This window comes from Scomber scombrus, chromosome 14 (genome assembly GCF_963691925.1).
Source record: "Scomber scombrus chromosome 14, fScoSco1.1, whole genome shotgun sequence".
Taxonomy (NCBI): domain Eukaryota; kingdom Metazoa; phylum Chordata; class Actinopteri; order Scombriformes; family Scombridae; genus Scomber; species Scomber scombrus.
Genome location: NC_084983.1, coordinates 11,410,698 through 11,436,583, shown reverse-complemented (window position 1 = coordinate 11,436,583; position 25,886 = coordinate 11,410,698). Strand labels below are relative to the sequence as shown.

Genomic DNA, 25,886 nt, shown 5'->3' with positions numbered 1-25,886 from the left:
CTCATAAAATGTACAAGAAACAATACAAACATCGATTGTCGTACCTAAACGTGAATTATACAACTAACCTGCACTCAAAGTCATCAGAGTTTGTGACGCTGATAGAAGTACATCATATATTAGATTTTATAGTAGTAAGACCTCTAAAAATACTGAACACTAATGAATACAAAAACACTATGTCAATCTCTTTACGTACGTTTAAACTGTACCAATACTTGTTTATAAGTAGTGAGGCAAAATGGTCAAAATATTGTCACGATAATGTGCATTTTCATACCAATGTTTCTATTCTAAAAGTACTCTGACGCGTACATGTCCTGTATCGTCAGACTTGAAGTACCTCACCATCTGTTCAGAGGTTATTCGCTGTAATTCAGTGCCACCTGCTACATTTGAATGCATGTAAATATTTCCACACGAGCGCTAAAAGTCTGCTAAGGTGTACATTCATAACATATGAGGGTATCGAAACCTAAGGCCAACAGAGAGTAAGATTAATCTGGTCGTTTTCATGGAAAGAGTTCTTGAAAATTTGTCCCTGGCAAGACATGGCAGATTCAAGTACCGTACCTTTTCTTTTTTAACAGCTATTGAATTTTAAAAACAGCATTTTAACCTAAAGCTGGTTAAACAGTTGAGATGGTAAGAACAAAAAAACCCCAAATCCTTTAATTCTGGTACCTTTGTTAAATTTGGTCATCACCACTTAATTTCTCCTTTCACTACAACAGCTTTTGATTTTTAGGCTGTTCTCACATGTCCTGGTCCCTCATGTATTTTATTTGTATTTTGTTCTGTGCTGTAGCCCAGCATAATTTTTATTGGATAGTGTCATTCTAACGCTTCATTACGCCTCCTGTAAATTACAACTGCAGCTGTTAACTTCATCATGTGCCAAACAAACCTTTGAACTACCAATTGTTGTTGCTGGTAACACTGACACCCATAAAAACTGGTCGGAGATTTATGGGACACGCCAGCAGAGGAGATACAGGCTATAATAAACAAAAATTACTTTTTGCTTTGCCGTTTTGTAAAAGTATTTAATTTACTTGGCTGCTGCTGCATTCAGAGCATGAACATTAAAAATATAAATTAATTAATTAAACAGTAGTCTCAAAGGAAAAAGAGCTGCAGTGACGGGAAGCAACAGTCCGTAAAAGAACGAGACCCTTGTGTTCACTGCAGGGGATATTAACAGCTGATGTGCTTCAATGTGCATTATCTAAGTCTGTGAAGTAGTAAGAGGATGTACATGTGTTTGTAGACAATTAAAATACATGTTGTTGTGCAGCTGTGCATTATAGTGATTATGAGGAGCTGAGAGGAGCCTCTGAGCCTCTAAAAGTACTGTACTCTAGGTACTACTGATTATTGCTTTAATGCGATGGTGACAACACAATTTATTAAAAAACAAAACATCATTAAAATATTAGACACTACATCATTAAAATTAACACGGACAAAAACATTTGTCTTGTGTAAATCACAATTTCTTAGTTTGTCACTTCCAAATAAACCTGCTGCTTCCATCTGCCATGCCATCATTTTTAATGATCAGTCACCCTGTTTGATACTTAAAGACTGACTGCTTTCAAATGCTGCACTGTAAGGAGAGAAAAAAAGTGCTATTGATAAAATAAAGACTTCAGTGTGTTAGTGTGGTTGCATGTGTACAGTGTTGCCTTAGTGAATCCTACAGAGGTGCACAGTAACTCTCACAAGGAACACAACAACAGTCACTCTTTTTGTTTGGCTTCAGGAAAGAGAATGTGTGGTAGATAGGTATGTACTCAGCATGTTGTCTGACAGGGTTAACCTTTGACCTTAAGGCCTCACATCTGCCCGAAGAAGATGGAGCAGAGCAGGAAGATGGCATAGAGGAACAGCAGACCCAGACCCAGCCTGCGATTCAGCCTCCAGCGGTTCAGATGAACACTTATCACCTGAAAACAAGACATGGCAGTGAGGAAGAGCCACAAAGATGCCTAGAAAACATTTTTAAACCAAATGTCAGCTTTATAATTTTTAGGCCGTATCAGAAACAGGAAAAGAGGATATGATTTGTAAATCCTATTTTGTTTAGTACAGCAGGCATAAAGTAGAGCCCAATGATGTTAATATTAAAGCATCCCTTAAAGTCCTTACATCCATCCACACATGTGTTTCCACTTATTGTCCACACTGCAGGGTGGCTGTGGCTCAGGAGCTAGAGCTAGCTTCAGCTGTCCAAATTAGTTAAAACAAGTCAATATCTTTCAAAGTTACTGTCTTTTTAGTGCCAAATGTAATCTTTTGTTACAAGGAAAACACTGTTGAGACACTGTTTTTGTTTTTTTAAACTAAAAATGACTATGGACTACCTCAGATGGCTGAAGCCTCACATTATATTCAGGTACACTTCTAAATACATTTTTGCTCAAAACAAGGACTGTGTATTTTGGTCCCCATAACTTACACTGTATGCCCATGCAGAGGGGAACTTCTAATAACCAGTATGAACAGAAGGAATGATGATGGTAAGAAAACCTGTTTCAGTGATCAAATAGGCACCTGACTGTTTTTTTTTTTGTTGTTGTGACTTTTTGGTGAAAATGTAAGACCTCTTATTTTACTTAAATAATACAAAAATACAATTATTATACAACATTTAAGCAACTGTTTAAGTTTTACAGGTTTAATAAGGTTAAAACACTCTGCACCATGTTTTACATGTACAGTTATTTCATCAAACATGCTCTGTGGGCTGGATTCCCTTTCAGAGGACATGTTTGCATGCAGATTTGAATAAAATCAGTAGAGGGATAAAGGATACACTGTGCAGCTGTAGTCCACCATGTCTTAAACTGAATTGAATCCAACCAAGCTGACTCATTTCACACACTGACAAAAACTGACATTGAACAGACATCAAAACAACTGAAAAATCTGGTATGCTGTTTTCACTCACCGTCAGAAACACAGACGCCAGCAGCAGGATGACAGAATACACCAGTCCTTTATTATTTATGTGGACCTAAGAGAAAAAAAAAGCGTGTCACATTTTTTTATGACGTTAAAATCTCTCTCTGTTTCAATAACTCGCTCTCTCACACACAACGATGCATTAGTAACCCAACAAAAATCAGTAACAGAAGGAATAAGGGACAAAGTGTGTGCATACTGATGATCCGTGGTCCACCACAAGGGTACGCAAAGCCCAGGGGAAACCCAAACCCAGCAGGATGTCAAAGATATTGCTGCCTATGGAGTTAGACACCGCCATGTCCCCCATGCCTGAAAAGAGACGAGAAAAGTGACAGAGGAATTCACCGCAAAGAGGAAACGGTTGAAAGATCAGGAGAATCAGGATTAAAAGTTTGAAACTTTTTACCTTGTCGAGCTACAATAAGACTTGCCATGCAGTCTGGCACGCTAGTCCCTGCTGCCAGGAACGTTATGCCCATGATGTAATCTGGGATGCCTAGTGTGTAGCTGATGATGGTGACCTGACAGAAACATTAAGGCACAGCAGCTTGTAAATTACAACTGTATTATTGTTGTAGACCAAAAACCACTTGAAGGATCTGAGATCGTTTTTGTTTGCAGTTTGTTGTTGTTTCAGAATTGAAATGGTTGAATCCCAAGTGGAGTGATTGTGCTTCCTTACCATCCACACCATGAGGTAGGAGAAGACGGCAATCCACAGGGTGGAGATCACAAAGGTGGCCATGAACCAGCGGTGCCAGCGTGGCTGAAGGCAGTTAGGCACAGTGCAGAAGAGCAGGAGGCCCAGAGGCCACGTGATCACCCACTTCACCCGCGCACAACATCCACCTGTGACAAGCAGGAAGTCAGACTCATGGAATTTGTCAAACCTCATACTACAAGTCAAAAGTTTGGACTCACTTTCACTCACTGGTATTGAACATTCTTGAAAAATTCACTTATTTGAGAAAATCAAAAAAAATCAACAATATTTATAAAAAACAATATCCATCACATATTTTTGAAAAAAACTTTAATCTTACTTGTATATTGAGTCTGTTAACAGTTAAGTGCTGGATCTTCCTCACCTGGTATGCGCACAGGACTGAAAATCCCATCTTCATCATCATCATCTTCCTCTGGCTGGCACGACTCCGCCCCCGGCTTGTCTCCTGACTCCACATCTCCTATTCCTGGTCTCCCGGCTCCGTTCTCCATACTGCAGGATCCCGTCCTCTTCCTCTTCAGACTGTTGCTGGTTGACCCCTCTCGTGATGCGGGCCCGGCCTCGCTGCCACGCTGGTTTTTCGAACTCTGAATCAGCCTCTGTCTCTGTGAGAGGAGAGCACAGAGTTTTTTGTTGTTGTTAGACAGCACCAAAGTCATGTGTGTCATACTGTCTCATGTGTGTGTGTGTGAAATACCTCGCTGATGAGCATGCGTCCTGCCATGGATAGCCTGGTGCGAGGGGAGAAGTGGGGGGTGATCATAATACGCAGGCCGGCCTCAGAGAAGGACAGTTTGTGGGGGTTGAGGATGAGAAGTTCATCCACCATGATGGCAGGAGGAGGGTCCTGACCATGGGCTTGACCTGTGGAAAAACAGTTTAGAGAAGACACGATTTTAAAGTTGGTCAAATTTAAGAAGACATGGTGATCAGCTTGAGTAGTAACATCTTCTGACCTTTGCTGAGAAGCACCATGGAGGTGTTGCAAGCAGAGGCATCCTCTCCCGTCTTGTCTCTGTGATCTTCTGATCCGAGGTGGCATGGCCCAGCGTTTCTGAAGTGACGCATCACAAACGTCTTAATCTGGGAGTTGAACCTGCGACCAAACAGATGCCGTTTACTTACATCTACGTGTGCAAGTGTTTGTCAAGAGTTCAGGTGTTTGGAGGTGTGATGACTGATCAGGGAGTTGGGTGTCTGGTGAACTTACTTCATGATTATAATATAGATCCCGTACATGGTCATGAGAAGCAACGACTCCCACCTGCAGAGCAAGCAGATCAATTAGATTCAGAATGACTGCACTGTAACTGAAACCCCATTCACAGTCTTTTTAACACAGATAATATAGTAAGTCAACCTTTAGTCTTTCTTGAATCATGACTTTTTTTTTTTTAACACTTGTCATTATCTGCAGGGACGCATTATCAAACTCCTCTACTTATGATTGGACTAAAATGTAATATTATCTGCTTACAATGAGAAATCTTTGGAGAGATTACTATAATTGGGTGTTGGTCCTCGCTGGTCTGAAGTGAACAATGTCATACGTTTCTGTTCACCAATCAGAGGTTAGCACATTCAAATCAAAATGTGATGATACAGTAGTTTCAGGGTTGTTAGGTTGTATTGCGAGCACAGTCAGTCAAATCTGATCAAATCACAGGCTAGTGCTTTATTTTCCACATACTTTAATTATATACTGATTTCCTGGAATTGTTCTGTATAATTTGCAGGTATGTTATGGCTAATTTGTAGAAGAAAAACTAAAAAAGTGTTATTTAGCTGTTAATTTGAATATATACTTAATAAAATACTCTTTAACAATTATTTAACTGACAATAAATACTTGTGTCAAACTATATATTAGCATATTAGGATGTTTCTTAAAAACTATGAGCACAATTTCCATATACTTATAAACTACATAACCCTTTCAATGAAATGACTCACAAATTAAGTTACACAGCAGCTACTTCAATACAATTATTTTAAAAACAGTAATATACAAATGATTCACACATACACACTGAAAAAACTATTTTCTATCAGATAAAGAATTGTCAAGAGTCTAATTTAAGAACTACTAAATGAAGAACTATAAACTATACCTAACCCTAACCCTAAACTCTAACCCTCCTGCTTAGTTACATTAATAGACTTTTTTTTCTTGAAAATAGAGACAATAGAACTGGTGAACAAGCACAATTGTAAGCTCTAGAACAGTGGTCTCCAACCCTGCTCCTGGAGAGCTACTGCCCTGCATGTTTTAGGTATCTCCTCACTCTAACACACCTGATTCTAATAATCAACTCGTTATCAAGCCCTTTGACGAGCCTCAGCTGCTTGATAACGAGTTAGAGTGAGGAGATACCTAAAACATGCAGGGCAGTAGCTCTCCAGGAGCAGGGTTGGAGACCACTGCTCTAGAAAATACTTCAATGCTTCATCGACTTCCCCAACAAACACTCAAACTGAACTTGTGCAAACTGCTGTTCTACTAAGCCTGGATACAGACTGGAAGACCACTCTGCTGCTGCACATGTGCAGACTCATATCTCAGATATTCAGAGCATGCAGTGATTTGGCAAAGTCAGCTGAAACACAAATCTGCCAAACTGCATTGAAAAGAACAGCGGTGAGGTGAAATACGGCAGGACAGCCGTGGCTTGGCACACTGTGATTCAATAAACGGCCCTCCGTATATCACTGATGAATCCACTGTTACAGCTGACATTAAGTCCGTGAATAAATCTACAATTTCATTAGAACCACTGACAAATACAACAATAAAAAGCCATTCCTTACAAAAGGCCTAAGGTCGACGGAATAGAAAACATTCAGGACAGGCAGCTAAGAAGGTATTAAAGCGCTGAATGAGACTTTTAACAAGGAAAAGCAAAACAAAAGAAATCAATCTGAGCTTCAAATCCACTGCTCATGTGTGAAGTGGCTTCCACACCATCGCCAAATACAAGATGTTGACTGCCACTGATGACACACACCACCTCAATGCAAATTAAACTAGTGAGAAGTAATTTTACAGCAGATTTCAAATTGAGCTGATCTCCACTCGTCACCTCTGCTGACTCTGAAGTGAGCTGAGGCTGACTGGAAATACATCTTCAGGTGTTTTGATATTTCTCGAGTACAAACCAGGAACCCGCATCGATTTCAGTTCTGCAATCAGTGATTGTTGAACTCGTTGAACGCCCTCATCTTTATGATTGAAATAACAGTCATTTATGAAAGAGGTTGTGACACCAATCAGAGCCTGAGAGGAAAGATCTGTGCCTCTATGGAAATGTGATCAAATGATGTGCATTGTTTAGTCTGTCAGTAGTGAATGATATTTACAGAATTGTATATATGCAAAAGATTATCATAGGAATAATGAAATTGTGAATTTGCTGTTGTAAATGAGCCTGAACGTCCATCTTTGAGATGTTTTCAATCACCAGTTCCTACAACAGCAATTATTCAAGGCAGAAGCTAAAAAGTATCAATGTTATTCAAAGTATGTGGACTCACCAGTCAACCACAGCATCATAGATAACCTAGAGAGAAAGAAGAAGACAGCCTTTTAAAAACATGATGTGAAAGAGTAAAAGGTGAACACAGATGTCATTGATGAAGTACACATCTTACCATGATGAGAGTCAGTACAGCGAGGATGTAGTAAGTGGAATCCCTAAAAAGTGACCACCATGTCAGAATCACTGTCTGTGGAGAGGAGATAAATGATGTTTAATCACTCATTGACAAGTGAATCCATTATGAGTTTAAAAAGAAACGTTTTGCCACCTGGCCTGCAAAGATCCCACTCAGGCCGATAATGACCAGGATGTTGAAGACAGCAGAGCCAACGATCGTGCCAACTCCGACGTCTCCTTTAGTGATGAAGACACCTGAAGGTGGGAGACGCGGGAAGGAGGAATGAAAGTCAAATAAATCTATTCAGAATCTGTGTTTGTTTGGTTTCAGATTAGATCAAATCGTTGCATTCCGTCATCTCCTATCTGCTTCTGTGGCTTGTTGTAAAGCCGTTAAAATAACATGATAAGACCCAAACATGAAATGCATCTGTTATCTTCTGTTTGTATTTTCTTTTAGTTTTATGTAATAGTCTTGGCAGGCTCTGAAGATCCTTTATTACAAACTGTATCCAGAACACTGATGAATTTGACTTCCCATTAAATGGACTGACATTTATTGACATGTCTGAAATGGAGAGATAAATGTTTTTTAAAGGCCTGATATTAAATCGGGTTAGATTAGGTTAGGTTACTTTATTGGTCTCCACCAGGGAGAAATTTGTCCCGGAGATAGGGAAAATTGCAGCACATAAATGAAAAACAATAAAAACAACATGCAGCACATAGATAACATAGAATAAATACCTACAGTTATACTTTTAGATATCCTCTTCATTTGGATTGTTTATGTTGTAATGTATGTAAAACACTGATGAAAATCGAGAATGTGTTTATGTATGTAATTAAACTCTGCTGACATCTACTGGATGATTCTGGCACTGCAGAGGTTGGGAAGATATGTTTAAAGAGGGGGAAAAAGGACATGCCCTCTGGCACAGCTGGCACAGCTGTCTAGAATGACTGAGCTACTAACCGATAAGAGAGGTGAAAAGCTCTGGAGCAGAACTTCCTGCAGCCATAAATGTCGCCCCAGCCACATCTTCACTGAGGTGCAGGTTCTAAGAGAGAAGAAAAACATCCATGAATGTATTGATATGACTAATAATCGATATAATCTAATTTTGATCTGTTGATCTGTTTTGATCAACAAGCAAGCTGGTGATGTTTTTCTCACCTCGGATATTTTCTCAAGAGAAGGGACAAAGTAGTCGTCACAGACAATGGCTAGAGCGTAGAACATGTAGATCGCCTAGAGAGTGAAATTGAGCACAGATGACAGAATGGACGGACATACACTGTCTTCCACTTTATGTAATAAATCTTTTGTGGAAGTGTTGGTTTGTAAAAACATAATTACACGGTGAAATGATACACGTCTGCTTATAATAATGTCAAATCTCAGCAGGATGACTCAAGGATGTAAACAGAACCAAGAAAAACTATACAGAGTTGAGTTGATGTTGCATGAAATACTCACACAGAGCGCATGAAGACACACGGCCCCTTTCTTCCTCTGCTCCTTAGTAAAGATGTCCTCTGGAAACTCGTGAATGGCTGTAGGAAGACAGACAACAGGTTTCATGTCATGTGAGTTATTTTTTCCCCATCTTTTTCCATTCTTAAACAAACACGTTTTACAAAATGTGCTAAAACAAACTGAAATATACAAACTATCTGTGATATGAGACTTATGACGGTCTCACAATTGTTCATATTTGACAACGGGGCATGTGAAATGTTTCTCTTAAATTTGTCTGTTGTTTCACTGTCTTTCATTATTTTATGAGAGGCAATTTATTGTAATGCTCTTTGTCTCATGTAGAACTGTAAAGCTCCATAACCTCTACTATCATCTTTCTTTACATCCACAGATTTGAAAAAAAACTAAAGACCAAGAGTCATTGGAGCCAGTGTTGTGTTCATCATGCTGTGTGTCTCATTTCTATCAACATTTTGTGTTGTCATGTCGACAGTGTTTGTTGTGCACTGCGACAGGAAGTGAGGTGGAACTGAAACTGGCAGCTGCTTCCTGTTCTTCCTCGAGTGTAAGAAAAAAAAAACTGTTAATGACAGCTTAGCTTCCCCCTGTTCCTTTTGACGTTACAAAATAGAGCCTCGAGAGTGTGGTACAGCTCCAATTTACAACTGGAGTCGAGCTGGATGAATTTAAAGTACTGGGGAGCATGGAGCTATTAATAGCTCCTCTGCTGTGTGACACAACAGCGGGTCAACAAGCACAAGCTATAAGCACAGTGCAGCCGTCACAATGCACACTGCTGCGTGGAAACCGAACAACAGACTGCATGGATTAAGAGAGGGTCCCTTGTGATCAGAGATATGAGATCCCATCTTTGACACTACCGTGTCAGCATGTGAGAGGAGGGGGCCATATGGTCCCGAGGACAGTAATTTGGCTGTGTTGAGTTTGAAAATGTAAATGTTTGTGCAGTTGTGTTTACACATTTGTGCCTGTGAGGGAGAGCAGAACTCCCTGTCTGCCTGCATGCTTACTGTGCCATAAACAGCATCTTGTGCATCCTCTCTGTCAAGGTCTACAATGGAGTGAGATTACAGGTTGCCTGGGTGCTCCGTCTCTTTTTTGCTCTCTTAGAGAAGTGAGCAGAAAGCCCATCTTCTTTGTGTGTGCCAGCTGTTGTTGCAGGACAGGCCTCATCCACCAAATCATCAAGGCTTAGTATTTAAACTTTCTGTCATCTTATTGCACGAGAGGGCGAGCCTGAATATGAAGCTGCACAGTATGCGTCTTCTCAAGCGGCCTGTCACACTGATCAGCTGTTGGACATCTGTGTTTGCTCTGTGGCTTTATTTCTTTCACCCTATTCTGCATCCTGTCTAACAGTCCTGGAAGACTTCCAGTCTGCTTTCCACCCCAAAACATAAACTCTCAGGTTATGCCGCCGGTGGAAACGCAAAGCTGCGACATGTAGCTCAGATGGATGCTTCGCAGAGTTGCTCTGGTAAAGGCAGTTGCTATGGCGACCCTCTCCCTGGGGGCAGCCTTTATTTTTTATTTTATTTTTTTTGATGGGTGGCAGTAGGAAGCCAAAGGCAAGGCAATTGCATGAACAGTGAGAAAGGGGGAGGTGAATATGTGTTTCCCATGGTTTTGGTTTATGAAAAATGAGAAAAAAGAAGTGACAGCCGCTCTGGACCGTAATGTCTAAAAATATTTATTTTTCCTTATAAACCCTCAGGAGAGGTCTGAGAGAGTGAGGGAGGGGGGGGGGGGGGGGGGGGGAACGGCACAGAGACACATGGAGAAAGGGAGACACAAACAGCGTACTGGTTTATTGAAGGCTGCTGGACAGGAATGTGCTTTGCCAAGACTCTTGTGCCATGGTTTCACAACACAAAACCACAAGCTGGAACACCCGGGTTAAAGATGGTCGCACATCTGCAACTTACCAAATCAGGGATTTGAGGCAGATGTGTCATTGGTTTGATAACTCAGTAGTTTTGTAATTAGAGGTCGTGTAGTGAGCCTCTCTGAGTTAAGGGGAGAGTTTCGATGTGTGATTACTCTGACAATACAAGCACCTCGTACATCACGCCTCTCTGTGCTTGGTGTCTTTTTACTGTCAGATCACAAACTGCCCCCTCAACTCCTTCACCTCTGATCCAGTTCTGACTGTCGTGTCTTCACAGCAGCTCACATGTCTTTGTTTCATTCCCTCACCATCTGAAGTACTCTTAAAGAGATAATCCACAAGTGTGAATAGCACCATATATTTATTCGACCTTCTCACATTTACTGCACACAAACTGCTGCTATTACATCTGTAAAAACATAAAGGAGAATACTTCATGTGCAGCAGGGTGCAGACAGATGTTAACCAGAGCAACAAAGCTTTATGAACTGGCTGAATCACAAATAGATGCTATACATGACTGATAAAACATTTCATTTAATAATAAGACAGAGGAGATCCTTAATTATGACTTTTTTTTTTAATAATTTGTTTTAATAATAAGTGAGGCTATACTTTAGCAAAGTGGTGCCTTGAGCTAAATACTAACATTGGCATACTAGCATGCTCATCATAAAAATGCTAAATGTTAACAATGTCATTTTTACTTTTCTTTTTCCAGTTAGGACAAAACACAAAGGTGTTTGCTTGTAGAGAATTGGATCATATCAAAGAATTGGACATACTAAAATTTTGACCCGATAATACCACTGGAGAAAACATCAGTGGACAGTATCCCCTCAGGATACAATTTATCATGAGGGGGGTATGTATGCACCAAATGTTTTCCATCCAACAGTTATTGAAACATTTCACTCAAAACCCCGAGAGCTCATGGTGGAAATGGAGGAAAATTTGTCTACCAATCCATCACAGATGTTGAGATATTTCACTGGATAAGGGAACACTTTGACTGGCTGGTGGTAAAGGAAGGTGACCAAAGAGAGTAGAACTCTGTCTCCCACTTTTCCTCCCAAAGCAGTTCTTTAAGACAATTGATCAAGCTATTTCTCATTTCCTATGGTGTGGAAAGGCACCCAGGATCCGCAAATCCACACTTCAGAGATGTAAATTCAATGGTGGATTGTCACTTCCAAATTTTCAACTGTATTATTGGGCAGCACATATCCACAAGATTTCATTTTGGTTCAAATCAGTGGATCTGCCATGGTGTAATCTGGAGGCTCAGTCATGTGTTTCATCCTCCCTAACTGCTTTGCTTACCTCTTCTATTCCATCCAACCCCTCTGGCTTTACAAATAACCAAGTGGTTCGCTCCACACTTAAAATTTGGTATCAATTCAGAAGGCACTTCAAATTTAAGTCAGCATCTATCTTGGCTCCTTTATTGAGAAATCATTTATTTAAACCTGCATTTACAGATTCAACCTTTTTTGCATGGCATAATAAGGGCCTGAAATGTTTTAAAGACCTTTACAAGGATGGTATTTTTCGCAGCTTTTCGGATCTCTCAGGAGAATTTCATCTCCCACCCTCTCATCTCTTTCGTTACTTTCAAGTTAGACACTGTGCTAATGTTTTGTTTCCAGTTTTTCCCTCTTTACCACCAAGTCTACAGTGGGAGGAGCTTCTAACCCACGATCCACTTCAGAAGTCACTCATCTCTAAAGTTTATAATGAAATTCTGTCTTTTGATTGCTCACCAGTTACCAAAGTCAAGACTAATTGGGAACAAGAACTGGGTCTACATCTGGGAGATGACTGGTGGGACACTGCTCTTAAGAATATTTACACTAGCTCAGCCTGCGCTCGTCTCACACTTATACAGTTTAAAGTATTGTTTAGAGTCCATTATTCCAAAACTCGACTGTCACAAATCTATCCCAGTACCACCGACAATTGCGACAAGTGCCATGCTTCGTCTTGCAACTTAACTCATATGTTTTACTCTTGTTCGTCACTTTCACGTTTCTGGCGGAATTATTTCGATACCATGTCAAAAATATTTTCAATGACCATAAAAGTCTCTCCCCATGTCGCCATATTCGGGCTCCCAGAAGACCACAACCGGTTTACCTCTAACCAATTAGATATTTTAGCCTTTACTTCCTTACTGGCAAGACGTCAGCTTCTTCTTCACTGGAAGTCAACTAAAGCTCCATCTAGCACTCAGTGGCTCAATGACACCATGTCTTTTCTAAAGCTGGAGAAGATCAGATATTCAGTGAAAGGTAACTCTGATAAATTTTATAACAAGTGGCTCCCCTTTATAACATTCTTTCGCTCCCTTCAGGCTATGCCTCCTGATTGATGGACCCCAACCTCCTTTCTTTCTCTTTCTTCTTATCTTTATCATTATTATTATTTATTTGTTTATTTTTATTTTTATATATTTTATTTATTTATTTATTTTTTCTCTCCTGTCTTTTGGCTTCCCTTGTATTTTTGTTTACACCCTGTAGCTTAAACACTTATTCACTCATCACTTACAAGAATCCTCGGTTATTTATTTATTATTATTATTATTATTTTATTTTTTTTATCTGTACATTGTTTGTTTGTCGCCCGACCATGTTCCTGTTGGGCCACAAATACAAAATAGGAAAACCTCCTAGGAGGCAGACTGTATGTCTTGCTCTTCATTCTTCATGATGCACAGTATTTCTATTGTATCAATATGTTTACATTTTCAATTGTGATGCAGATGTGTTGTGATACTCAATGTAATTATAACATTGGTTTCTGTTCGAATTGTGCCTTACCTCCTAATAAAAATATTAACCAAAAAAAAAAAAGAGAGTAGAACTCATCCTCTGGACATCATGAATACACAGATTTCATGGCGACACTAAATGAGACACTGTTTGTCAAGTAGCAACGTGTAAATTTGCTCTAATGCATCCGCTTTTAGCCATTACACACTAAGTGTCTGCTATATAAAACTTTATTAGCTTTCAGTGGAATCCACATTTATGTCAAATATAAAACACTGTTTCCTATTTCAACAATTTGAACACTTTCTGCTTAACTGAAATCTGTTTCGGTTGTCCTGTTGTGGTGAGTACAAATATTTTCTTGTATATGTATTTTAACGGACTCCAGATCAATAAAGCCTGTGAAGCAGATCTTCGAGTATATTTGCAATACCGAGCAAATTCTTCACAAGCATTAGAAGTGAAATTCCCACTAAGTGAAAACAGCAGTGATGTGAGGAGCTGAGCTCTCAATCTGAGTCAATCTGCTGCAAGAGGTTTTAGACTGTAGCTGAATGACAGGCGGTGGGCGGTGCAGAATAATCTTATCGATCAGAAAGTCAGCAGGGTGTCCTGGAGTCATGCTACGGTATCGATTGGCACACAGAGTAAAGTCGTACCATGCCCCGACCAAACCAACATTGGTGTATCACGCACACACGCACACTAAGATCAACAGCAACAAGCCTGCATTTTTTCATGAGAAAATCAAAAAATAAATATTTCATCCAGGTGTGTAATGTAAATTCAATTATGCATTTTGTTCTTTGATTTCACTTTCCTTTGAGGCAGTTTGAATACAGGCGCGGATGAAACAACAGCAGGGCTTCAAACCACACCAACCACCCCGCCTATCAATAAAGACACTTAACAACATGTTATACTGTTGTGACAGAAGTGGACAAAAAAACTTCTGGGGATGTAGCTCAATTGGAAACAGTTAAGCATCTTTCTTTTAATGACAATTCAAAGTTTTAAGAGGAACTTTTTAGAAACCTCACACTCAGAGCTTTAAGCTGTGCCTTTTATTCTTTAAATGTTGAGTCATTTTTGGGAACACAGTACATGCCTTACAGAGAAAACAAAAAGGAGAGAACAGTACTCTGCTTCAAATTTTCCAAAACTTCAGATGACAGATGACTACAAATGGCGGTTGCTTTTGCGGCTGTTTGCCTTGTGTTGCATCCATAATCTGCTTGCCCTGATGAAGGTTCAAGATCATTTGAAGAAAATTTCAGTTAGATTATCTGCCAGCCTCTATTTCTCAACGCTTCCCAAAAAACCCCTAAAAACACCACTGTGGAAAAATACTATTCTCAGCTGACTGTCGCTTGCCAAAATAAACAACATAACAAGCCTCGACAACACACACAGTATGAACCGTTTACTTCATTTACATCATTTGGATTCATTCGCCTCCCTTCTCCTCACGATCTATTTTTAGTTCTTGGCTTTGCACTTTTAATGCTTGAAAGACAGAATTGTCTGGGTTTCGAAATTTAGCATTCAGTTGCCTAGCAACAATGGCCATAGCAGCTTGTCAGCTGAAGTCAGATCACACCGTCTCCATCTTGTTAAGCAGTGGAGGGATGAAAAGAAAGAAAGAGAGCCTGGGGCTGGACGTTACTGTTCAATCCCCATGATAATATCCCCCTAGGTCCAGGGCAGGCGTTTTAATCACACTACAGATTATGCAATAACTGTCAGGCGGCCTGCTGAGGAAGAGGGCGGCAACCTGAGCCTGGATCCCTGCTCACTGGTGTGTCTTATAGTACCTGTCCAGCCTTTTGTTAGGCTGATTGTCTCCAGCGTATTACCACAGAGAAGTATCTACCTGCAGAACGCCTGTGTCTTTGTAAGCAATAATGAGGGAGAGTCGTTTGCAACCAGAAACTCAATTAAGGTTAAATGTGTTATCAGATAGCAAAACACATATGTGCTTTGCAGAGCAAATGAAGCACTGATAGAGAGTAGTTAATTTCTCTCTTAAGTGTGAAAAACACACCTCTAATTTAAGAGGTAGGGTGGTAGACAACTATATGGTAATGTGCCTGTAAGTGTGAATTTACTCAAAGCGCCAAATCAATTGTCTCGCATTCAGTTTGATCATGTTCATACACCTGATATAGAAGCTTTTTAAAAATAAAACCAATATATTATTTGCAAAGTCACCAAGCTGTGGTTTTAACGTTCCACATAAGAATATCAGTATCTAAAATAATTATTGAAAAGAAAATGTTGATCAAATCTAAAACTACAATAATAGCTGGTTGGTTTTTTTTAAATGCAGGGCTGGGTAATACATCGAAATGATATTGATATCATGATATGAAACTGGATATTGTCTTAGATTTTGTATATAATGTCGCACAATATTGTGATATGGCATGACTTTTGTCTTTTCCTGGTTTAAAAGGCTGGAATACACAAAAGTGATGTAATTTTCTGATTTTTATTTATCAAAAATCTCACTGTGTAAATATTTTGTGAAAGCATCAATAGTCATTTTGACAATATTGTTGCAATTCCCATATCGAGATATTTGGTAAAAAAATATTGTGGTATTTGATTTTGTACATATCGCCCAGCTCTAGTTTTATTCATTGAGCAAGAGTGCACGTTTTAAGTTGAGGCTACACCCTTATAATAAATCTACAGTATGTCTTGATTCAATGAGTATTTAGTGAAATGATCAAATCTTACATTAGGGCTGTAATTAACTATTTTAATTATTTTCATAATCAATTCATTATGAATCGTTTTGTCTATATAATGTCAGAAAATCATACAAAAATAACCATAACCCTAACCCAGTGAGTTTTACTGCATATTGTATTGCCACACACACACATCCTTGCATGCAGGCGATGTCAGGTAGGCCTGTTTCACTCAAATCCATCCAAATTTTAAAAGCTAAAAATTATTCATCGTGCATGTATCTTTTTATGGTGCACACCCTCAGTGGTGAGAGTACACCCCTCAGCAGAGTACACTTTAGGCCTGACTGTTTTATTAGCATAACTTGATTTGCATAATTTTCTTTGACAATAACACTGAAATTCATTACTCAAGCTTCAACATTACAGGAACAAAGAAGTGTGCAGTTTACACACCATTCAAAATGTCATCCTACATTAATATTAGCACAGCCATCGAGGAAATGCAAATGATGAAGATGCAGAATTGTATTCTGTTGTAAGGCTAAAGATTTTTCATTTTTCAGCTGTATTATTTTATCTGCTCCACGCTACTCCCCCACACATAACAATAACAATATTTCCTCTCCGATGTGAATTTTTAATAATAAAACTGTCAGCTGTGATGAATGCAGCTCATGTCAGCCAGCCAGCTAATCAGCTTGGGAACCAGAGAAACAGAGGTCTGATTATGGCTGTCGATTGGCTGCGTGTCTCAGTAATTCATGAAGAGCAGTTTGAATCTGCCTAAACTATTCAGGGCTCAACCAGACTCCTACAGGAAGGAAAGCAGAGTAACTCGGCATCTGCTCAAGACAGACTACCTTAGAAAATCTAATCTGACTTTCACTCTGGCAGCGTCCTCATATACACTTCATCTGTCTCCTTCAATCTTTCACAGCACAAGCTTGACAACGGCAACACACTCCTGACAACTGACACTGCTTAGTCCGCATGACCTTTCAGTTCACCTGCAGGGGAGAGGCACAACTCTCTGGTACACTCCACCTTCCTTGTTGACCTGCACACACCACACACATGGCAGAAAAATTACATCTCTGAATTAGGGATAAGAATTGAGAACCAGTTCTAGCTAAGAACCGATTTCAAATTGTCCGATCCATTGGACTCATATGCCTCCGAGCATATCCAATCCATATCAATTCCTTTTATCGATGCAGGCACGTTTGTGACAGTTTCACATTGTAAAACAATGATGTTGAACTCATGCAGTGCTGGAAACCTGCAACAAGAAGGTGTCATGGCAGGGAGACAGAAACAATCCAAAGCGTGGCTTCATTCCACAAATAAAGATGACAACAGTGCAAGGTGTATTGTCTGTAAAATGATTATTTGTAAACACCAGTAATATGCTGAAACATCTTTCTACGCAACATGGGAATAAATTCCAGATATACTGTGTATTTGACACTCTACGCATGAGTGCAACGGTTTTACAACCAAGCTACGTTTTTTCCAAATGGAAAATTGACCAGGAATCAATAAGAATTGGACTGATAAGCAGAATTGATAATAGCATTGGTATCAATAAAATCTTTTCAGTTTCCATCCCTGCACTGATCAACTACTGCATCTGAAATGACTCCCTGTGCTTTCACAATACTAGGTGGTCAAATGAAAATGTTTACCAGTACAATGCAGCCTTTGAGGTCTTGTCAGGTGTGTATAATTCCAAATACTGAATTAGGTATTATGATAGAAGATATTATCCATGTTACCCACCCCGAAACTGAATGATAAGTACACCTAGCAGACAATTTGGGAGAGTTTGCTGGTCTGTCCTGGAGCAACATGCATCCAGGTAGAGAGGAATGACTCACCTGCTCGGGGCTGATCCAGGCTCTGGTTGTCTGACTTCTCCTGCATCAGCCTGCGTGTCCATCGCAGCGTCCCGCCATTCACGCCTGACAGAGACCCAGAAGACTCTGTCTCTGTTCCAAAACAGCAACAGAGTCATTGTGATAAAAACAACCAGCGATACCTCACACACTTACACAACAGAACTCAACCTCGATGCTTTGATTTAGGACTGAGATTATTTTTTAGAACTGATCATTAATCACGTTGATAATCAATTAAATCGTTTCAGTTATTAAGCAAAATTGCAAAATGTTTGCAAGTTCCAGCTTCTCAGTTGTGAGGATTTACTGCTTTTCTTTTTCTTATATGAAAGTATACTGATTATTTATACATTTTTCAGACCAAATGAAAATGTATTTATCAAGCAATAAGTGGTAGGTTAATCAATGATAATCAGATGCTGCATTAATACAATACAATGTAACAAAAAAATGAAAAATGCTTTTGCCTGTCAACCTTTCTCAGGTTGACATCTTAACACTATTTATTTATTTATCTATTCAATAAACAAAGACAAACAAACAGAGAAGCAGCACATTCTTAAATGGAACTGTTTGGTTTTCCAAAGAACCACACAATTCATTTGGTATTTTATTAGTTTGGGTGTTAAATCTATGTACACTCATCCTCAGAAAACCATCCAAGTACTGTTTCACCCTAGTGATTGTGTGCAGAGCTATTCTTGTATCAAGAAAGGATTGACAGACTTTAGTTTCGCGTTTCTGGCTGTGTGAGATAGCAACAAGTTCAGTAATTCAGCCCGTGCTGCAGTCAGCTGTCCTGAGTCATCATCAGTACTGAAATCTTTATGGCTTATATTACAGCTCTGTGTTCCGATCCTCGACAGCTAATCTCTGTTTTTACCACTTTACTGAGGCAGCCCGTCAGATAGATCTGTGTCATCATCTCTCCAATGATGTGGGAAAAATATATAGATATCCTTCACTGCCACCCACAGAGATCTTTCCACTAAAGGCTGGATAAGATAGAGGCAGTTATAACACTCTGTACCACACACTGTCCTCTTATTTACGAGGCAGCTCAGTCCCTGTGTCTGATGCATTTCGTGATTGTCAGGCGCTGTAATGTCTCTTTGTACCTTGCAGCTCAATGAGATCATGCATTTCACGAGGGCAGCGGTCGTGGCTGAGAGGAGAGGTGAAGGCTTTCATGTTGAGGCATCAAGAGGAGCTCGACTCGTATGAAATTCAAATAGGCTCCTGCTACAAATGGCTCTGCACCATTTTCACACTTATAACTGGGTCTCCAACACTTAAACCGCATCCTGTCTGGTTAGAAAATGGAGAGATGAAAAATGGAACGCTGCAATGCAGATTTGAGAGAAAATCTCAAATCTACATTTCTTTGTCAGAAAATCCTTTGTCAGAAAATTCTTTGTCAGAAAATCCTGACGTGGTTGATTGATGAGTTGATTGACCTAAAAATTATTTTAAACAGTCTCTGGTTCCAGCTTCTCTGATGTAAAAATATGCTGTTTTGGCATTTTTTGGCTGTTTGTTAGACAACACAGTCAATTTTGCTATTTCATAGACTAATTACCAGTAATTAAAAATGTAACATATTAGCCTTTAATGAATATATTATTTGCAGTCCTAATAATGATAAAACAAAGGCTTCCAGCAGGAATAAAGCACAACGTTAATTATTTGTACAAAGTTGAAACCTCAATGATGAGCTGTTCTGACTGTAATATCAAATATCAAATGTAATATATTAACTTAAACATAGACTGTATAAAATATATTCAGTTATTCCCCATTCTTGCATTTCTAAATGTAAGATGGTTACAAAAACAAGGCTGCCTTATTCCCTATAGGAAGCAGGTTTGAGTACGCTGATTTCAACCCTAAACAGGATTCTGCTGAATAGCTGAGTTGATAAGCTACCCAGTTCTGGTCTTGTGATCAACTTAGTTAATAGACAACAGCCTAAACAAAATCCACACTTATGAAATAAATGGCATTTATTCTGTTCTTTTTCCTTAATTTCTTACGCATGTATTATTTTGTATGATTGTAGAGGAGGTGGTCTTTGTTTCAGGCTGTTAAAAATTGGACATAAAGTTCACAACCTCACACACTTTCCAAGCATGAAGCAACACTGTCTTCACTCTGACCCTGACCTTTACCCTAAAAGTTTATCATTTTAATGATCTGTGGTGTTTAAGCTAACTTTACTGCTCCAGTGATTGTTGCTGCAGAGAAGACTGCCTGCTAAATGGCTAGAATGTAAATATAAAGGCAAGAGGTTACAGAAGGATCAGTGAGCAGAGAGAGAATGGACGCTGATGAATTATGAAATGCGACATTTGTATTGAAATACCTTAACCTTGCTGCCATATTCCTCAAAGTAAACACACTGGTTGAAAGTAGAAAGGAACGTGTAAATACCACGATGTGAAGTGAAAATAACACAATTCATTTTAATCATAAATCACACATCAGTATAAGCAAACCTCTAAGCTCAAGCTATAGCTCAAGAATGTTTTAGTCTTCTAGCTGAAAGTAAAGTCAGAATCCAATAAAGTCGTCCTGCTGAACTTGGACCAAGTGCTGCAAATCATTACAGTAAAAAATATAATTTGATTTTTATAGGGACTGAAAGAAAAGTCTAATACCATTTACTTTCATCCGTTCCCGTGAGGGAGGACAGGCCACCATTGCCTCAGAAACAAACAGAAACAAGACATTTGATCCTGTCAATCACACATTGACTGGACAGACTAGCTTCCTCTGGTCTCTAAACCCTAAACAGGTTCATTGCCTCGACAGGGCCAGACTACAGTCTGTGGTAGTAAATGTCTCTGACTGTGAAATCCTAAATAGTGGCAATGAGCAAGGCTGCAACTAAAACATCTTCAGATAATACTTGATAAAAATAATATTTGTATTCCGGCCTAACACTTGAAGCTCTGTTCTCACGCAGATAACAACGCAGTCCTCCGGATCTCCAGTCTGACATTCAGACTGAACATTTCCAAGTGTCATGTTGCAGTAAACACATGCTGAAGAGCTGATCAGCTTCTGATTTGACCTTTAATGCGATCCAAACCACAGTTACATAATGAACACAGACAATACTAAGTTTAAAGTTTTAAAAAATCCTAGGGAGGAGCAAACTGTGAAATCAAAGGTCAAATTAGGATCCTGTCGTGACTGCAATTAGAGAACAAATGTTTTTCTGTGAAGACGTAAATTAATTTCCAATGCTTAAAATGAAAGGCTTGTTCTTCCTGTACCACTGTGAAATGATGGCATCACTTGATCCAGATGCCTTTTGTTGCTGTATGTGACAATTTGCCTTTTTCAGAGCAACCACTAGACTCAGCTTTATTCCTTTTTTATATTTTACAATAGCAACAATGATACCTTAACATTGTGTGTATACCAGTAGCTACACAATTCTGCTCCTTTCCTCTTTAAAGCCACAAAGTGAATACATTGAATTCAACATCAACGTCTTATTAATTATTTGATAATGTGAGGTTTGGTTAGTGGTGTAGTGTATCTGTGCTCACAGCCCATTCATTTAGCCTAATTGTCCCTGGGTCAAATCCCCACCGGAGAGCTCCAAAGTCAGAATTTTTTAAAATTCACTACAAGTAGTGAATTTAAAGTTGCTTTAATCAATATTTTTATATCAACAATGGATTGGTTCATTCTGTTTGACTCTCACTGCTCTCTGCTCTCTTCAGCCTTGTTTTCTGTGGTAACATGCAGCAGTTCTCAGTCCACGCTCTGACTGTACGCTATCTGCCAACTGTTTGCAAGTTTTATCTTTATAAAAAGGTTAAAATATGTCAGTAGTATGTTAACAACTTGTCTTCACTGCTCCAAGTGGCCAAAAAATCAGTTATTCCTAAATATGCAGCAAACGTTGTGTCTCGTAACATGACAAATTTGTTTCCAATTTTCAGTCTATCAAGTAGGGCTACAACGAACTGTTACTCTCATTATCCATGATCGATTGTTTGGATACCATCAAATTGCTTGTTTTGTTCAACCATCTGTCCAAAATCCAACCATATTCAATTTACTATCACACAACACCAAGAATAGCAGCAAATCCTCTCAAATAACATCACGTTTGGCATTTTCCACTATAAGAATGACTTAAACATTTAATTGATCATTAAAATAGCTGTTTTTCTGTTGATTGACTGATCGATTAATCGCCTAGTTATTGCAGCTCTACTATCCAGCGTGCTGTTAGACAAAGTCATGACATTGGACACAGCAACTGCTGCTAAGTTTTCCAAATGTTTTGAAAGGGACGAGGGACGGCCATTTTAGAGATTAAATGTTGGCTATTGAGGCTAGAAATGTTCAATTAAGCCCTGAAAGCCGACATATCCAAGTCTGGAGAAGGGTTGGTCATTCAGAAGAACAAATTCAATTAATTTCTCTTGTTTGCTTTTCTGCTGTATGGAGTGATATTGCTTGTACAGCTTCATCATATTCTTTCATCAATTTGTAGTGCTGAATAATACCTTTTAAAATTTTTGTTTAAGTTATTTTTCTGATCTCAACTCTAGTGTTTGGCCAGAATCAGACCGACACTGATACAGAGAATTGAATGAGCACATCCATAAATGGTTATACAAGCAGCGTTATTCAAGATGCTACACACTATGTGAAACGTTTTCCAAGTATTGTGAGAGTAACCTGCCTGTCGCTCTTACAAACAGCAGACCGCATGCTTTGCCCTTTTATATGGTTTAAGTGGCCTTGGTCCTGGTTCAAAAAACCTCTTCTGGTTGATGGCACACTCATAATTTAAAGGTGAAGTATAAATATTAATGACACTGCTCATTCAACAGGACACCCTTCCATGAAGGATGGCACGCAATATCAGGATGAGACCAAATGTAAATCAAACACTACTGATAGAACAAATCCAAAGTTCACTCATCCACATCTTTGTAAAGCACACAGGACTGCAGAGAAGTGCGGTGCTGAAGCTGCCGACAAGTGTTTGTGACAGTGTCTGTCGGCATCACCAAAGGTGATGAGAGGATAATGAGCTGCAGGAGGGGAGGTGACACTTTTAGGTGTGCTACTGACAGATGAGATTTTAAAGCATCTGACTCAGACTTCACTTATTTGTTTGTGAATCTGTGACAATAAATGACTTCATTTTGGTGATTAATGGATACTGATGTGACCAGGAGCAGTACATAATGTTACAGAGGTTGTCGAAAGAAATGTAGATAGAAGGAGAGGTGGGTACATGAATTGTAATGAAATCCAATGATTTATCTGGCAGGAACTACAGTTTATATCCTTTTTTAGATGTATCGTATCCACTGTGTCTTTTTTTAAAACTTCATTTTAACACAAAAACTGATAGGGCCCATGGGGAAATCAGAAAATCAGGAATATGTCAATCATGAATGCAGTGTTAATATAGTAAATAATCCAAAATAAATATCTATCAATCTATTATTAATCTACAAGGATGTATTTAAAACCAATTCTTACAGTGACAGCCTGGGAAAAGACAGAAATTGAAAATGGAGTACATCTATTTAGGAAAAATAATCCATCAATATACCAAAGAATACATTTCATCTCAGATAAGAATAAAATATCCAATGAATACCTGGATCTACATTAACTGATAACTTATCTCCATTGATTGGATTTATGCCAAATGTGTATTGTGTAATCATCAATCTGTCATCTCCCTGCAGTGTGAATCATGGCTCAAGGGGCAGACACTGGGAAAGGTTAGTAGACATGTTGGAAAATAATAAACGAAAATTTCAATATTTAAAGCAGTGCTTCAGCTGTCTGATTTGCTTTGGTTTAACAACGACACATTCCTGGACAGCAATGAGAACTGGACTTTCAACGTTGCACCTGTTTTCTTTCTTGTTTAGATTATTACTTCTCATTTCTTCTTGAGTACATTTTTATGAACAATCTAGTGCCTGTCTATTGTAATATTACTGATCACTCCTCTACACCACTGTGTTTTATTCATATGAAGATTTTTATATACACAGAGAAGAAGCATGAATGAGGACAAAGCACTACATGTGAATACATCAATATATTTTATGCATTTTCTATTATCTTTGTTTAGAGCAAGAATGTTGGTATGGATCTGTTTTAGATTGTGTGTGGGTAAAATGTTCCTTACATTTATTCCTTTCCTAAGGACTGGTTATTTTATATGGTTGCTCTTTATTTTCCACATGCATTATATGGTAGATTAATCACTATGTTAATTATTTAACTTTTTTTTTTTTTAAATTAATGTTATCTTAATAAAGGGAAGTTTAAATGTTATATTGATTTTGCATCAATATAAAATTTATAAATTGTTTGGTGTTTAAAGGGTTAGGTGTTATTATTATAATTCATTTCCCATTATATATCTAAGAATATCCAAAGGATTATAATAGCTGTGCATGCATGAAGACGCGCCCAGCCTGTGTGTCTATATTAAGGTCTCACCTGGTGCCTGGATGACCTGTGCGATCCACAGGACTGCGACCAGCCCGACTCCACAGCAGCAGAACCGCTGGAAGGGCCGCCGGTGCCTTGCTGCTGCTCTCATTCCTCAGCCGGCCGCATATCCACGAAAAACATCTGTTGCTCTCTTTCTGACACTTGTTTCCCCGACTTTCTCTGCACGCAGCTCCGAACAAACCACCAGTACTGCCACTATGTATCTCCAGCAGCAACAGAAGCAAGCCACTTCTCTGCCAAGTTGAACACTGTCAAAAAAAACCAATAAATCCCCGCCTGGTTTTCCCCCTCCAGACTTCAGAGCAGACGCTGCGCTGCTTCACTCCGCCGAACCTCCAGGTCGCACATAGCGAGTAAAAAAGCTCTCTGCGTTCATGTGTGCAGTCTGAAAGGTCGACAGAAGATCCCACAGTGAGGAGCAGCAACAGGAGGCGACATGCTCCAAGCTCTGTGTGCCCGTACTCCCTCTCTCTCCTCTCACACCGTGTGTTTCCCTGCGTGGCCACCAGGCGGCGACACATTCGAAGAAACGTGTGTGACATATTTTTGAACTTGTGGACCCCTGCCGAGCTGCTAACACTATACTCACCCCCAAATATTAAAGGATAGTTTCACTGTTTTTTTCAGGTCTGTCTTAAAACAACAGTCAGGTGACCAAATGACCATCAAAACATGTTTTTCTTGTTAATCATTCCTCCTAACCCTAAACCTTAAAGTTTATCTGAAGATAATATGGGGCTTCAGCCATCAGAGTTAGTCAGATAAAGTGCATATCTTCAACAGTCACTATCTTTTTTGGTAAAAATGTCCACACTTAAAGACTCAGATTTGACTCATTCATATTAGTAAAAGTAAACTTTAAATACATTTTTGTATTTAAAGTTTACATTGAAAGTACATTATGAGGTTATCGTTAGGCTAGTATGAACAGGAGGAATGATTACAGCAAGAAAAACATGTTTCAATATTTATTCCAGGCTATTGCTGTAAGACAGACTTGAAATATTGACTGTTCTTCACATATAACATACAGAACAACGGTTGGACATATTAAAAACAGCACCTGTTGGGGCTGGTCCCACAGAGCCCCAGCATTGCAGCACATTTTCCATCTCTGTACTCTGCCCTGACCTGATTAGCTCTTGATTAGCTGAGCACACCTGATGCAGTTTATCAGGCATGAACAGAGCAGGCAAATATGGAAAATATACAATGCTGAGGCTCAGAGTGGGCACCACTACATGCATTAAATTAATC

The 25,886-nt window shown here is 39.1% G+C and overlaps 1 protein-coding gene across 1 annotated transcript; it reads right to left on the bottom strand.

Moving 5' to 3' along the window:
* Window positions 1–816: 816 nt before the first annotated feature.
* Window positions 817–24,874, bottom strand: LOC133993757 (sodium/potassium/calcium exchanger 3). The gene is made up of 17 exons (XM_062432814.1): window positions 24,615–24,874; window positions 18,093–18,203; window positions 8,831–8,907; window positions 8,528–8,602; window positions 8,327–8,411; window positions 7,502–7,605; window positions 7,346–7,420; window positions 7,229–7,254; window positions 4,908–4,961; window positions 4,654–4,793; window positions 4,395–4,561; window positions 4,059–4,302; window positions 3,653–3,819; window positions 3,377–3,491; window positions 3,167–3,279; window positions 2,954–3,019; window positions 817–1,949 (listed from the first exon to the last, which is right to left on the bottom strand). The coding sequence occupies exons 1-17, from the start codon at window positions 24,715–24,717 to the stop codon at window positions 1,839–1,841; spliced, it is 1,833 nt and encodes a 610-aa protein (XP_062288798.1). The 5' UTR covers window positions 24,718–24,874; the 3' UTR covers window positions 817–1,838.
* Between the last annotated feature and the right edge of the window lie 1,012 nt (window positions 24,875–25,886).

What these genes read in the sequence shown, in the direction of transcription:
- LOC133993757 (XM_062432814.1), bottom strand. Translation starts at nt 24,717, where the DNA reads ATGAGAGCAGCAGCAAGGCACCGGCGGCCCTTCCAGCGGTTCTGCTGC. An exon ending in CCTACCTCATGGTGTGGATG is followed by an intron (nt 3,492 to 3,652) that starts GTAAGGAAGCAC and finishes TGTTTCTGTCAG; the next exon opens with GTCACCATCATCAGCTACAC. An exon ending in TGGTGGACCACGGATCATCA is followed by an intron (nt 3,020 to 3,166) that starts GTATGCACACAC and finishes TTTTTCTCTTAG; the next exon opens with GTCCACATAAATAATAAAGG.